Consider the following 15,000-nt stretch of genomic DNA (forward strand, 5'->3'; position numbering starts at 1 on the left):
GTCCCTCCAGTCTCCCGTCCCTCCAGTCCCCCTCCAGTCTCCGTCCTCCCAGTCTCCGTCTCCCCCCAGTCTCCGTCCCTCCAGTCTCCGTCCCTCCAGTCTCCGTCCCTCCAGTCTCCCCCGTCCCTCCAGTCTCTCCGTCCCTCCAGTCTCCGTCTCTGTCCCTCCAGTCTCCGTCCCTCCAGTCTCCTCCAGTCTCTGTCCTCCAGTCTCCAGTCTCCGTCCCTCAGTCTCCGTCCCTCCAGTCTCCCCGTCTCCGTCCCTCCAGTCTCCGTCCCTCCAGTCTCCGTCTCTGTCCCTCCAGTCTCAGTCTCCGTCCCTCCAGTCTCCGTCTCCGTCCCTCCAGTCTCCGTCCCTCCAGTCTCCGGTCTCCGTCCTCCAGTCTCCCGTCTCCGTCCCTCCAGTCTCCCGTCTCCGTCCCTCCAGTCTCCCGTCTCCGTCCCTCCAGTCTCCCGTCTCCGTCCCTCCAGTCTCCGTCCCTCCAGTCTCCGTCCCTCCAGTCTCCGTCCCTCCAGTCTCCGTCCCTCCAGTCTCCGTCCCTCCAGTCTCCGTCCCTCCAGTCTCCGTCCCTCCAGTCTCCCGTCTCTGTCCCTCCAGTCTCCGTCCCTCCAGTCTCCCGTCTCTGTCCCTCCAGTCTCCGTCCCTCCAGTCTCCGTCCCTCCAGTCTCCCGTCTCTGTCCCTCCAGTCTCCAGTCTCCGTCCCTCCAGTCTCCGTCCCTCCAGTCTCCCGTCTCTGTCCCTCCAGTCTCCCGTCTCTGTCCCTCCAGTCTCCCGTCTCCGTCCCTCCAGTCTCTGTCCCTCCAGTCTCTGTCCCTCCAGTCTCCAGTCTCTGTCCCTCCAGTCTCCGTCCCTCCAGTCTCCCGTCTCTGTCCCTCCAGTCTCTGTCCCTCCAGTCTCTGTCCCTCCAGTCTCCGTCCCTCCAGTCTCCCGTCTCTGTCCCTCCAGTCTCTGTCCCTCCAGTCTCTGTCCCTCCAGTCTCCGTCCCTCCAGTCTCCGTCCCTCCAGTCTCCGTCCCTCTAGTCTCCCGTCTCTGTCCCTCCAGTCTCCCGTCTCTGTCCCTCCAGTCTCCCGTCTCTGTCCCTCCAGTCTCTGTCCCTCCAGTCTCCAGTCTCCGTCCCTCCAGTCTCCCGTCTCTGTCCCTCCAGTCTCCCGTCTCTGTCCCTCCAGTCTCTGTCCCTCCAGTCTCCGTCCCTCCAGTCTCCGTCCCTCCAGTCTCCCGTCTCTGTTCCTCCAGTCTCCCGTCTCTGTCCCTCCAGTCTCCCGTCTCTGTCCCTCCAGTCTCCCGTCTCTGTCCCTCCAGTCTCTGTCCCTCCAGTCTCCAGTCTCCGTCCCTCCAGTCTCCCGTCTCTGTCCCTCCAGTCTCCGTCTCTGTCCCTCAGTCTCCCGTCTCTCCAGTCCTCCAGTCTCTGTCCCTCCAGTCTCCGTCCCTCCAGTCTCCGTCCTCCAGTCTCCCGTCCCTCCAGTGTCCCTCCAGTCCCTCCAGTCTCTGTCCCTCCAGTCTCTGTCCCTCCAGTCTCCAGTCTCCGTCCCTCCAGTCTCCGTCCCTCCAGTCTCCGTCCCTCCAGTCTCCCGTCTCCGTCCCTCCAGTCTCCCGTCTCCGTCCCTCCAGTCTCCGTCCCTCCAGTCTCCCGTCTCCGTCCCTCCAGTCTCCCGTCTCCGTCCCTCCCGTCTCCGTCCCTCCAGTCTCAGTCCCTCCAGTCTCAGTCCCTCCAGTCTCAGTCCCTCCAGTCTCTGTCCCTCCAGTCTCTGTCCCTCCAGTCTCAGTCCCTCCAGTCTCTGTCCCTCCAGTCTCCAGTCTCCATCCCTCCAGTCTCCAGTCTCTGTCCCTCCAGTCTCCGTCCCTACAGTCTCCCGTCTCTGTCCCTCCAGTCTCTGTCCCTCCAGTCTCCCGTCTCTGTCCCTCCAGTCTCCGTCCCTCCAGTCTCCGTCCCTCCCGTCTCCGTCCCTCCCGTCTCTCCAGTCTCCGTCCCTCCAGTCTCCGTCCCTCCAGTCTCCCGTCTCCGTCCCTCCAGTCTCTGTCCCTCCAGTCTCTGTCCCTCCAGTCTCTGTCCCTCCAGTCTCCCGTCTCCGTCCCTCCAGTCTCCCGTCTCCGTCCCTCCAGTCTCCGTCTCTGTCCCTCCCGTCCCTCCGTCCCTCCCATCTCCGTCCCTCCAGTCCCTCCAGTCTCCGTCCCTCCAGTCTCCGTCTCCGTCCCTCCAGTCTCCCGTCTCCGTCCCTCCAGTCTCCCGTCTCCGTCCCTCCAGTCTCCCGTCTCCGTCCCTCCAGTCTCCCGTCTCCGTCCCTCCCGTCTCCGTCCCTCCCGTCTCAGTCCCTCCAGTCTCTGTCCCTCCAGTCTCCCGTCTCCGTCCCTCCAGTCTCCCGTCCCTCCAGTCTCCGTCCCTCCCGTCTCCGTCCCTCCAGTCTCCGTCCCTCCAGTCTCCCGTCTCTCCAGTCTCCAGTCTCCGTCCCTCCAGTCTCCTGTCTCCGTCCCTCCAGTCTCCGTCCCTCCCGTCTCCAGTCTCCGTCCCTCCAAACTCCGTCCCTCCAGTCTCCGTCCCTCCAGTCTCCAGTCTCCGTCCCTCCAGTCTCCGTCCCTCCAGTCTCCAGTCTCCGTCCCTCCAGTCTCCGTCCCTCCAGTCTCCGTCCCTCCCGTCTCCAGTCACCGTCCCTCCAGACTCCGTCCCTCCAGTCTCCAGTCTCCGTCCCTCCAGTCTCCAGTCTCCGTCCCTCCAGTCTCCGTCCCTCCAGTCTCCGTCCCTCAGTCTCCGTCCCTCCAGTCTCCGTCCCTCCAGTCTCCGGTCTCCGTCCCTCCAGTCTCCGTCCCTCCAGTCTCCAGTCTCCGTCCCTCCAGTCTCTTCCTCCAGTCTCCGTCCCTCCAGTCTCCGTCCCCCCAGTCTCCAGTCTCCGTCCCTCCAGTCTCCAGTCTCCGTCCCTCCCGTCTCCGTCCCTCCCGTCTCTCCAGTCTCCGTCCCTCCAGTCTCCAGTCTCCGTCCCTCCAGTCTCCGTCCCCCCCGTCTCCAGTCTCCGTCCTCCAGTCTCCGTCTCCGTCCCCAGTCTCCGTCCCTCCAGTCCGTCCCTCCAGTCTCCGTCCCTCCAGTCTCCCGTCCCCAGTCTCCAGTCTCCGTCCCCAGTCTCCAGTCTCCGTCCCTCCGTCTCCGTCCCTCCCGTCTCTCCCTCCAGTCTCCGTCCCTCCAGTCTCCAGTCCCTCCCTCCAGTCTCCGTCCCTCCAGTCTCCGTCCGTCCCTCCCGTCCCTCCCGTCTCCGTCCCTCCAGTCTCAGTCCCTCCCCAGTCTCCGTCCCTCCAGTCTCCCGTCTCTGTCCCTCCAGTCTCCGTCCTCCCAGTCTCCCCTGCCCCTCTCTGTCCCTCCAGTCTCCAGTCTCCCCAGTCTCCGTCCCTCCAGTCTCCGTCCCTCCAGTCCCTCCAGTCTCCGTCCCTCCAGTCTCCCGTCTCCCCCTCCAGTCTCCGTCTCCGTCCCCAGTCTCCGTCCCCTCCCTCCAGTCTCCGTCTCCAGTCCCCGTCCCTCCAGTCTCCGGTCCCTCCCGTCTCCAGTCTCCAGTCTCCGTCCCTCCAGTCTCCGTCTCCGTCCTCCAGTCTCCCGTCTCCGTCCCTCCAGTCTCCGTCCCTCCCTCGTCTCCGTCCCTCCAGTCTCCCGTCTCCGTCCCTCCAGTCTCCCGTCTCCGTCCCTCCAGTCTCCGTCCCTCCAGTCTCCGTCCCTCCAGTCTCCGTCCCTCCAGTCTCCGTCCCTCCAGTCTCTGTCCCTCCAGTCTCCCGTCTCTGTCCCTCCAGTCTCCGTCCCTCCAGTCTCCCGTCTCTGTCCCTCCAGTCTCCGTCCCTCCAGTCTCCCGTCTCTGTCCCTCCAGTCTCCGTCCCTCCAGTCTCCCGTCTCTGTCCCTCCAGTCTCCAGTCTCCGTCCCTCCAGTCTCCGTCCCTCCAGTCTCTGTCCCTCCAGTCTCTGTCCCTCCAGTCTCTGTCCCTCCAGTCTCTGTCCCTCCAGTCTCCCGTCTCTGTCCCTCCAGTCTCCCGTCTCTGTCCCTCCAGTCTCCCGTCTCTGTCCCTCCAGTCTCCCGTCTCCGTCCCTCCAGTCTCTGTCCCTCCAGTCTCTGTCCCTCCAGTCTCTGTCCCTCCAGTCTCCAGTCTCCGTCCCTCCAGTCTCCCGTCTCTGTCCCTCCAGTCTCCCGTCTCTGTCCCTCCAGTCTCCCGTCTCTGTCCCTCCAGTCTCTGTCCCTCCAGTCTCCAGTCTCCGTCCCTCCAGTCTCCAGTCTCTGTCCCTCCAGTCTCTGTCCCTCCAGTCTCTGTCCCTCCAGTCTCCAGTCTCCGTCCCTCCAGTCTCCCGTCTCTGTCCCTCCAGTCTCCCGTCTCTGTCCCTCCAGTCTCCCGTCTCTGTCCCTCCAGTCTCTGTCCCTCCAGTCTCCAGTCTCCGTCCCTCCAGTCTCCAGTCTCTGTCCCTCCAGTCTCCCGTCTCTGTCCCTCCAGTCTCTGTCCCTCCAGTCTCTGTCCCTCCAGTCTCCAGTCTCCGTCCCTCCAGTCTCCGTCCCTCCAGTCTCCCGTCTCTGTCCCTCCAGTCTCCCGTCTCTGTCCCTCCAGTCTCCCGTCTCTGTCCCTCCAGTCTCCCGTCTCTGTCCCTCCAGTCTCTGTCCCTCCAGTCTCCAGTCTCCGTCCCTCCAGTCTCCCGTCTCTGTCCCTCCAGTCTCCCCTCCAGTCTCTGTCCCTCCAGTCTCTGTCCCCAGTCTCCAGTCTCCGTCCCTCCAGTCTCCGTCCCTCCAGTCTCCCGTCTCCGTCCCTCCAGTCTCCCGTCTCCGTCCCTCCAGTCTCCGTCCCTCCAGTCTCCCGTCTCCGTCCCTCCAGTCTCCCGTCTCCGTCCCTCCCGTCTCCCGTCTCCGTCCCTCCAGTCTCCCGTCTCCGTCCCTCCCATCTCCGTCCCTCCAGTCTCAGTCCCTCCAGTCTCAGTCCCTCCAGTCTCAGTCCCTCCAGTCTCAGTCCCTCCAGTCTCTGTCCCTCCAGTCTCCAGTCTCCGTCCCTCCAGTCTCCCGTCTCTGTCCCTCCAGTCTCCGTCCCTCCAGTCTCCCGTCTCTGTCCCTCCAGTCTCTGTCCCTCCAGTCTCCCGTCTCTGTCCCTCCAGTCTCCGTCCCTCCAGTCTCCCGTCTCCGTCCCTCCAGTCTCCCGTCTCCGTCCCTCCCGTCTCCGTCCCTCCAGTCTCAGTCCCTCCAGTCTCAGTCCCTCCAGTCTCAGTCCCTCCAGTCTCAGTCCCTCCAGTCTCTGTCCCTCCAGTCTCCAGTCTCCGTCCCTCCAGTCTCCCGTCTCTGTCCCTCCAGTCTCCGTCCCTCCAGTCTCCCGTCTCTGTCCCTCCAGTCTCTGTCCCTCCAGTCTCCCGTCTCTGTCCCTCCAGTCTCCGTCCCTCCAGTCTCCCGACTCTGTCCCTCCAGTCTCCGTCCTTCCAGTCTCCCGTCTCCGTCCCTCCAGTCTCTGTCCCTCCAGTCTCCCGTCTCCGTCCCTCCAGTCTCCCGTCTCCGTCCCTCCCGTCTCCGTCCCTCCAGTCTCCCGTCTCCGTCCCTCCAGTCTCCGTCCCTCCAGTCTCCGTCCCTCCAGTCTCCGTCCCTCCAGTCTCCGTCCCTCCAGTCTCCCGTCTCCGTCCCTCCAGTCTCCCGTCTCCGTCCCTCCAGTCTCCCGTCTCCGTCCCTCCAGTCTCCCGTCTCTGTCCCTCCAGTTTCCAGTCTCCGTCCCTCCAGTCTCCAGTCTCCGTCCCTCCAGTCTCTGTCCCTCCCGTCTCTGTCCCTCCAGTCTCCAGTCTCCGTCCCTCCAGTCTCTGTCCCTCCAGTCTCCCGTCTCTGTCCCTCCAGTCTCTGTCCCTCCAGTCTCCCGTCTCTGTCCCTCCAGTCTCTGTCCCTCCAGTCTCCCGTCCCTCCAGTCTCCATCCCTCCAGTCTCTCATCTCTCTCTTTCAACTCAATTCAATGGGCTTCATTGGCATGGGAAACATGTTAACATTGCCAAATCAAGTGAACTAGATAATAAACAAAAGTGAAATAAACAAAAAATGAACAGTAAACATTACACTCACAAACGTTTCAAAAGAATAGAGACATTTCAAATGTCATTATGGCTATGTACAGTGTTATAACAACGTACAAATAGTTAAAGTACAAAAGGGAAAATAAATAAACAAATATGGGTTGTATTTACAATGGTGTTTGTTCTTCACTGGTTGCCCTTTTATTGTGGCAACAGGTCACAAATCTTGCTGCTGTGATGGCTGTCTCTCTGATCTATTTCTCTCATCTCCTTCTCTCTCTCATCTCCTTCTCTGTCTCTCTCATCTCCTTCTCTGTCTCTCTCATCTATTTCTCTCTGTCTCTCATCTCCTTCTCTGTCTCTCTCATCTCCTTCTCTGTCTCTCTCATCATCTCCTTCTCTGTCTCTCTGATCTATTTCTCTCTGTCTCTCATCTCCTTCTCTGTCTCTCTCTGTGTCTCTCATCTCCTTCTCTGTCTCGCTCATCTCCTTCTCTGTCTCGCTCATCTCCTTCTCGGTCTCTCTCATCTCCTTCTCTGTCTCTCTCATCTCCTTCTCTGTCTCTCTCATCTCCTTCTCTGTCTCTCTGATCTATATCTCTCTGTCTCTCATCTCCTTCTCTGTCTCTCTCTGTGTCTCTCATCTCCTTCTCTGTCTCTCTCATCTCCTTCTCTGTCTCGCTCTGTGTCTCTCATCTGCTTCTCTATCTCTCATCTCCTTCTCTGTCTCTCTCTGTGTCTCATCTCCTTCTCTGTCTCTCTCTGTGTCTCTCATCTCCTTCTCTGTCTCTCTCATCTCCTTCTCTGTCTCTCTCATCTCCTTCTCTGTGTCTCATCTCCTTCTCTGTCTCTCTCTGTGTCTCTCATCTCCTTCTCTGTCTCTCTCTGTGTCTCTCATCTTCTCTGTCTCTCTCATCCCCTTCTCTGTGTCTCTCTTATATATTTCTCTATTGATCACTCTCCTTCTCATCTTATTCTCTCTCTTCCTTTCTGTCACACTCTCTTATCCCTCCAGGCCGTCGGGTGCTTGTAAAAAGCATTAGCTAGAGCTGTCAGTGTGTGTGTCCTCACCCCTCCTCTCTTCGTGTTGTTGCTGATCATCACCATCATCCCTCAGTCTGTTAGCTGATATTTTCACTGTGTGTGTGTGTGTGATCGTGCATGTGTGAGACCGTGTGTGTGTGAAAAATTCACTGTGTGTGTGTGTGTGATATTTTCACTGTGTGTGTGTGTGTGATCGTGCATGTGTGAGACCGTGTGTGTGTGTTTGTATGTGTGTGATATATTCACTGTATTACTTCACAGGGATCAATAAGCTCTTCCTTTATCGCCGTGGTGATGTGTCTCAGATTGCTTTCAGGACAATTTGCCACGGCAACAACCACCATTCATCACATCAGCCACAGAGACATCGACTACTGCTCTGCCTGGACCACAGCTCCCAGCATGCAATCTGCTCTGCCTGCTGCCACTGACTACACATCCCAGCATTCCCACTGATAATGGGGGTGTTCTAGGATGTTGTGTTTGTCGTCACACAGCCAGTGGACCCTGCTGCTGTTCCTACTGACAAGACAAACAGATTCACATAGTGGACCAGAACATCACCAGACATTCTAAACAGAACACATTCACATAGTGGACCAGAACATCACCAGACATTCTAAACAGAACACATTCACATAGTGGACCAGAACATCACCAGACATTCTAAACAGAACACATTCACATAGTGGACCAGAACATCACCACATTTACATTTAAGTCATTTAGCAGACGCTCTTATCCAGAGCGACTTACAAATTGGTGCTTTCACCTTATGACATCCAGTGGAACAGCCACTTTACAATAGTGCATCTAGGTCTTTTAAGGGGGAGAAGGATTACTTTATCCTATCCTAGGTATTCCTTAAAGAGGTGGGGTTTCAGGTGTCTCCGGAAGGTGGTGATTGACTCCGCTGTCCTGGCGTCGTGAGGGAGTTTGTTCCACCATTGGGGGGCCAGAGCAGCGAACAGTTTTGACTGGGCTGAGCGGGAACTGTACTTCCTCAGTGGTAGGGAGGCGAGCAGGCCAGAGGTGGATGAACGCAGTGCCCTTGTTTGGGTGTAGGGCCTGATCAGAGCCTGGAGGTAGTGAGGTGCCGTTCCCCTCACAGCTCCGTAGGCAAGCACCATGGTCTTGTAGCGGATGCGAGCTTCAACTGGAAGCCAGTGGAGAGAGCGGAGGAGCGGGGTGACGTGAGAGAACTTGGGAAGGTTGAACACCAGACGGGCTGCGGCGTTCTGGATGAGTTGTAGGGGTTTAATGGCACAGGCAGGGAGCCCAGCCAACAGCGAGTTGGCTGACTCGCTGCTGAATGTCACCAGACATTCTAAACAGAACACATTCACATAGTGGACCAGAACATCACCAGACATTCTAAACAGAACACATTCACATAGTGGACCAGAACATCACCAAACATTCTAAACAGAACACATTCACATAGTGGACCAGAACATCACCAGACATTCTAAACAGAACACATTCACATAGTGGACCAGAACATCACCAGACATTCTAAACAGAACACATTCACATAGTGGACCAGAACATCACCAGACATTCTAAACAGAACACATTCACATAGTGGACCAGAACATCACCAGACATTCTAAACAGAACACATTCACATAGTGCCACATGTCTTTCCACTGTTGTGTTGCAGTAGGGTTGTTATTGCCATTAGACAACTACTGTGCAGCTCTGGAGTGGTACAAGATACCTAGCAACCGCAGACACAGAAGCCTCACTCCACACAAACTCTGTGTGTCTCAGCGATCGATACACAGCCTCCATGGAGCCACAATTTAATATCAGCTATTTACTGGCCTCTACCTTGTTGTACTCGAAGTCATCTCCCCTCCTCTTCTCTCTCTCCTTCTCTCTTGCCAACTCTCCCTTCTCTCTCTCTCCTTCTCTCTTGCCAACAGTCCTTTCTTTCTCCATCTCTCTTGCCAACTCTCCCTTCTCTCTCTCCCTCGCTCGCTCCCACCCTCACCAGATTGCATCACTTCCTCCAGCAGGACATTGACACAGGAAAGAACAGGAGGAGAGGTAGAGATGAAGGGCGGGAAGGAGTCATTGAAAGATGGAAGGAAGGGAGAAAATGAACAGAAAGGCAAAGAGAGGGGGAGGGCGGGAATTGGAGATGGAGAGAAAGATGGAGAGACGGAAGGGGGAGGGAGAGATTGAGAGAGGTCTGGATTATGTCTCTCTGTAATCGTGTTAGTTGGCGGCTCGAGGCCTGGCCTCTCCAGCTGTTCCACACACACACACACACACACACACACACACACACACACACACCACCTGTGTCTGCCTGATGGACAGCTCATTCATCACAATTAACCAATTACAGCCTCTGCCTGCCTGACTGAGAAAGGGAGAGAAAGAGAGAGGGGGAGAGAGAAAGGGAGAGAGACAGATAGAGAGGGGGAGAGAGAAAGGGAGAGGGGGAGAGAGAGCGAGAAAGAGGGAGAGAAAGAGAGGGGGAGAGAGAAAGGGAGAGAGACAGATAGAGAGGGGGAGAGAGAAAGGAGAGGGAGAGAGCGAGAAAGAGAGAGAGACAGATAGAGAGGGGAGAGAGAAAGAGAGAGGGGGAGAGAGAAAGGGAGAGAGACAGATAGAGAGGGGAGAGAGAAAGGAGAGACCGAGAGAGAGAGGGGAGAGAGAGAAAGAGAGAGAAAGAAGATAGAGAGGGGAGAGAGAAAGGGAGAGGGAGAGACCGAGAGAGAGGGGGGAGATAGACCGGGGGGGAGAGAGAGAGGGAGAGGGAGAGAGAGAGGAGAGGGGAGAGAGGGGGAAGAGAGACAGAGATAGATAGACAGACAGACCGAGAGAGAGAGAGACCGAGAGAGAGGGGGAGAGTGAGAAAGAGAGTGAGAAAGAGACGGGGAGATAGACACACAGATAGAGAGGGGGGAGAGAGAAAGGGAGAGGGAGAGACCGAGAGAGAGAGTGAGAAAGAGATAGATAGACAGACAGACCGAGAGAGAGACAGACCGAGAGAGAGCGGAGGAAGAGAGAGACAGAGATAGATAGACAGACCGAGAAAGAGAGAGATAGAGAGAGACATACAGATAGAGAGGGGGAAAGAGACAGTGCGCGAGACAATGGGAGAGGGGGGGAAAGAGACAGAGACAGACAATGGGAGAGGGGAGAGAGAGACAGTGCGTGAGAAAATGGGAGAGGGGAGAAAGATACAGTGCGTGAGACAATGGGAGAGGAGGAAAGAGACAGAGACAGACAATGGGAGAGGGGAGAAAGAGACAGAGCGCGAGACAATGGGAGAGGGGGTAGGAGACAGAGCGCGAGACAATGGGAGAGGGGAGAAAGAGACAGAGCGCGAGACAATGGGAGAGGGGAGAGAGAGACAGTGCGTGAGAAAATGGGAGAGGGGGAGAGAGAGACAGAGCGCGAGACAATGGGAGAGGGGGAAAGAGACAGAGCGAGACAATGGGAGAGGGGAAAGAGACAGAGCGCGAGACAATGGGAGAGGGGGAGAGAGAGACAGAGCGCGAGACAATGGGAGAGGGGGAGAGAGACAGTGCGTGAGAAAATGGGAGAGGGGGAGAGAGAGACAGAGCGCGAGACAATGGGAGAGGGGGAAAGAGACAGAGCGCGAGACAATGGGAGAGGGGAGAGAGAGACAGTGCGTGAGACAATGGGAGAGGGGAGAAAGAGACAGAGCGCGAGACAATGGGAGAGGGAGAAAGAGACAGAGCGCGAGACAATGGGAGAGGGAGAGAGAGACAGAGCGTGAGACAATGGGAGAGGGGGAGAGAGACAGTGCGTGAGAAATGGGAGAGGGGAGAGAGAGAGACAGTGCGTGAGACAATGGGAGAGGGGGAAAGAGACAGAGCGTGAGACAATGGGAGAGGGGAGAGAGAGACAGTGCGTGAGACAATGGGAGAGGGGGAGAGAGAGACAGAGCGCGAGACAATGGGAGAGGGGGAGAGAGAGACGGTGCGTGAGACAATGGGAGAGGGGGAGAGAGAGACAGTGCGTGAGACAATGGGAGAGGGGAGAGAGACAGTGCGTGAGACAATGGGAGAGGGGGGGAGAGAGACAGTGCGTGAGACAATGGGAGAGGGGGAGAGAGAGAGTGCGTGAGACAATGGGAGAGGGGGAGAGAGACAGTGCGTGAGACAATGGGAGAGGGGGAGAGAGATAGAGAAAGGGGGAGAGAGAGTGGGGGAGAGAGCGAGAGGGGGAGAGAGAGAGAGACTGTGTGTGTGTGTATACTTTGTGTGTGTGTGTGTGTGTACTTCGCCTATGTGTGTGTGTACTTTGCATGTGTGTGTGTGTGTATACTTTGTGTGTGTGTGTGTATACACTTTGTGTGTGTGTACTTTGTGTGTGTGTGTATACACTTTGTGTGTGTGTGTGTGTGTGTGTGTGTACCTGAAGCCACAGTGTTGATGGCCCCCTCCTGACCGATGATGTGCTCCATCAGTCGTTTCTCCAGAGGGAAACGTCTTCTCTCCTCTGCCTCTCTCTTAGCTTGAGCTTCCTGGAACTGCACGCACCCACCGAGGCAGGGGGAGAGAGAAGGGAGACAGAGAGAGGGGAGACGGAGAGAGGGGGAGAGAGAGGGGAGACAGAGAGAGGGGGGAGAGAGAGGGAGACGGAGAGAGAGGGAGACGGAGAGAGGACGGAGAGAGAGAGGAGACGGAGAGAGGGGGACGGAGGGGGACAGAGAGGGGACAGAGAGAGAGGGGGGAGAGAGAGGGGACAGAGAGAGGGGAGACAGAGAGGGGGGGAGAGAGGGGGAGAGAGAGATGGGGAGGAGAGGAGAGGGGAGAGAGAGAGTGGGAAGGGGGAAAGAGGGAGAAGAGGGGGGACCGGGGAGAGATGGGGAGGAGAGAGGGGAGAGAGGGGGAGACAGAGAGGGAGAGAAGAGAGGGGGAGAGAGGGGAGACAGAGAGAGGAGACAGAGAGGGAGAGAGAGAGGGAGACAGAGATGGGAGAGAGAGGAGAGAGAGGGGAGGGAGAGAGAGAGGGAGACAGAGATGGGAGAGAGAGGAGAGAGGGAGACAGGGAGAGAGAGGGGGGACGGGGAGACAGAGAGGGGGAGAGGGAGAGAGGGGAGACAGAGGGGAGAGAGAGGGGGGAGAGAGGGGAGAGAGAGAGAGAGGGAGACGGGGAGAGAGAGAGGGAGAGGCGGAGAGAGGGAGACAGAGGGGACGGAGAGAGGGGAGACGGAGAGAGGGAGACAGAGAGGGGAGACGGGGAGACAGAGAGAGTGGGAGAGGAGAGAGAGAGGGAGAGAGGGAGAGAGGGAGGGGAGAGAGGGGAGAAGGAGGGGGAGAGAGAGGGGGGAAAGAGTGAAAGAGAGGGGACCGAGAGAGATGGGGAGGAGAGAGAGGGGAGAGAGAGAGGGGAGAGAGAGAGAGAGAGAGAGAGAGAGAGAGAGAGGGAAGAGAGGGAGAGAGAGAGAAAGAGAGGGGGGAGGAGAGGGGGAGAGATAGAGAGAGATAGCGAGAGAGAGAGAGAGAGAGAGAGAGAGAGAGAGAGGAGCGAGGGGAAAGAGGGGGAGAGAGAGTGGGAGAGAGAGAGTGGGAGAGATGGGGGAGAGATGGGGGAGAGAGAGGGGGAGAGAGAGAGAGATGGGGGAGAGAGAGAGAGATGGGGAGAGAGAGATGGGGAGAGAGAGAGATGGGGGAGAGAGAGATGGGGGAGAGGAGAAGGAAAAGTCAGTGGATGGATACGATGTTGTGAATCAGCAGAACAGCCCACGACATACAAAGAGAGACACATGCACAGAGAAAGAGAGAGATAGACAGGGAGAGAGAAAGAGACTAAGAGAGAGAGACACAGAGAGAGGTAAAGAGAGAGGTAAAGAGAGAGAGAGAGAAAGAAACAAAGAGAGAGAGACACAGAGAGGTAAAGAGAGAGGTAAAGAGAGAGAGAGAGAGACAGAGAAAGAAACAAAGAGAGAGGTAAAGAGAGAGAGAGAGAGACAGAGAGGTAAAGAGAGAGAGAGAGACAGAGAGAGAGACAGAGAGAGAGAGAGAGAGAGAGAGAGAGAGAGACAGAGAGGTAAAGAGAGAGAGAGAGACAGAGAGAGACAGAGTGGTAGAAGAGGTCACTTCTGTTCTGCTCCATCCCCTGTGATGGGGTTAAAGAGAGGAGAGAACATGAGGGAGATGTAGAAAAATGTATGAAATCAAATCAAATCTCTGGTTCCCTTCAAGTCACCATTAGCCAGCCGTGTGTGTGTGGTGTGTGTGTGTGTGGTGTGGTGTGTGTGTGTGTGGTGTCTCTCTGGTTCCCTTCAAGTCACCATTAGCAGCCGTGTGTGTGTGTGTGTGTGTGTGTGTCTGACTACCTGACTGTCCTGAGGATGGGAAGAGAGCGCAAACCCTCTTTACTGTCTGTCTGTCTCTATGTGTGTGTGTGTGTGTGTGTCTCTATGTGTGTGTGTGTGTGTGTGTGTGTGTGTCTCTGTCTGTGTGTGTGTGTGTCTCTGTCTGTGTGTGTGTGTGTCTCTGTCTCTGTGTGTGTGTCTCTGTCTCTGTGTGTGTGTCTCTGTCTCTGTGTGTGTGTGTGTGTCTCTGTCTCTGTGTGTGTGTGTGTGTGTGTCTCTGTCTGTGTGTGTGTGTGTGTCTCTGTCTCTGTGTGTGTGTGTGTGTCTCTGTCTCTGTGTGTGTGTGTGTGTCTCTGTCTCTGTGTGTGTGTGTGTGTCTGTCTGTGTGTGTGTGTGTGTGTGGTTGTGTGTCTCTGTCTGTGTGTGTGTGTGTGGTTGTGTGTCTCTGTCTGTTACAGTGCTGAGATCCCTGACATTGCGATGAATAGATTCCCTATTTACCAGCACCAATAACAGTAGTGGCGTAATGGTTGTCGGCTTTACACTCGTACCGGATACAGGTTGAATATGACAGATGGTGGCACTAATAAGAGCCTAAAGTGAAACACAGTATCTGACCAGTAACCAGTTCTACATGACGTCAGAACTCAGGCTCTGCACTTCACAGCTCAGTGAGGTTTTTGACTGACAGCTGTTCTGAACTTCAGCACCTTGCCTGACAACAAGTTGTCCCCATTCGTCTGGCTGATTGGGAAACATTTGCAAATGTTTTGTTGTCTTGAGTGAAGGGAAATGCTGTTCAATTAAGGTGACTCAATGTACATTGAAAGATGAGCCGTTGAGGATTATAATACGTGCCGCTTTGATGTCCTATAAGCCAAACACCCACGAGTCCAAATGTGCACTTTACAATTCCAAATATGACTACTGTGATGTAGAGTGAGGAGAACAGAACCAGACAGTCTGTGCCCCGGTCCGCTCAGCAGAAACGTATTCATCACACCTTTTAATCCGCACCAGAATTACCATCCGTTTGTCAGAATTGCGTTGTGAAAGCCCAACACTGTAAGATGTTCTTTTTTGTTGGCACTAAACAACAACATTAATCGTGTGACGGAGGGGGTGCAGGGTGCCGAGGGGCTAGGGGAAGTGCCGAGGGGCTAGGGGAAGTGCCTAGGGGAAGTGCCTAGGGGCTAGGGGAAGTGCCTAGGGGAAGTGCCTAGGGGCTAGGGGAAGTGCCTAGGGGCTAGGGGAAGTGCCTAGGGGAAGTGCCTAGGGGCTAGGGGAAGTGCCTAGGGGCTAGGGGAAGTGCTGAGGGGAAGTGCCTAGGGGCTAGGGGAAGTGCCTAGGGGCTAGGGGAAGTAGGGGAAGTGCCTAGGGGCTAGGGAAGGGAAGTGCCTAGGGGCTAGGGGAAGTGCCTAGGGGAAGTGCCTAGGGGCTAGGGGAAGTGCCTAGGGGCTAGGGGAAGTGCCGAGGGGAAGTGCCTAGGGGCTAGGGGAAGTGCCTAGGGGCTAGGGGAAGTAGGGGAAGTGCCTAGGGGCTAGGGGAAGTAGGGGAAGTGCCTAGGGGCTGGGGAAGTGCCTAGGGGAAGTGCCTAGGGGCTAGGGGGAAGTGCCTAGGGGCTAGGGGAAGTGCCGAGGGGAAGTGCCTAGGGGAAGTGCC

The 15,000-nt window shown here is 56.8% G+C and overlaps 1 protein-coding gene across 2 annotated transcripts in view; it reads right to left on the reverse strand.

The window, feature by feature from the left end:
• LOC115142002 (mitochondrial disaggregase-like) overlaps positions 1-15,000 on the reverse strand; it is an 89,288-nt gene that overhangs the window by 21,219 nt on the left and 53,069 nt on the right. For both annotated transcript variants that reach the window (XM_065000521.1, XM_065000522.1), the window contains exon 7: positions 11,433-11,547. In XM_065000521.1, the coding sequence (XP_064856593.1) occupies positions 11,433-11,547 (115 nt within the window). The remainder of the gene's footprint in view (positions 1-11,432; positions 11,548-15,000) is intronic.

This window comes from Oncorhynchus nerka, linkage group LG14 (assembly GCF_034236695.1).
Source record: "Oncorhynchus nerka isolate Pitt River linkage group LG14, Oner_Uvic_2.0, whole genome shotgun sequence".
Taxonomy (NCBI): domain Eukaryota; kingdom Metazoa; phylum Chordata; class Actinopteri; order Salmoniformes; family Salmonidae; genus Oncorhynchus; species Oncorhynchus nerka.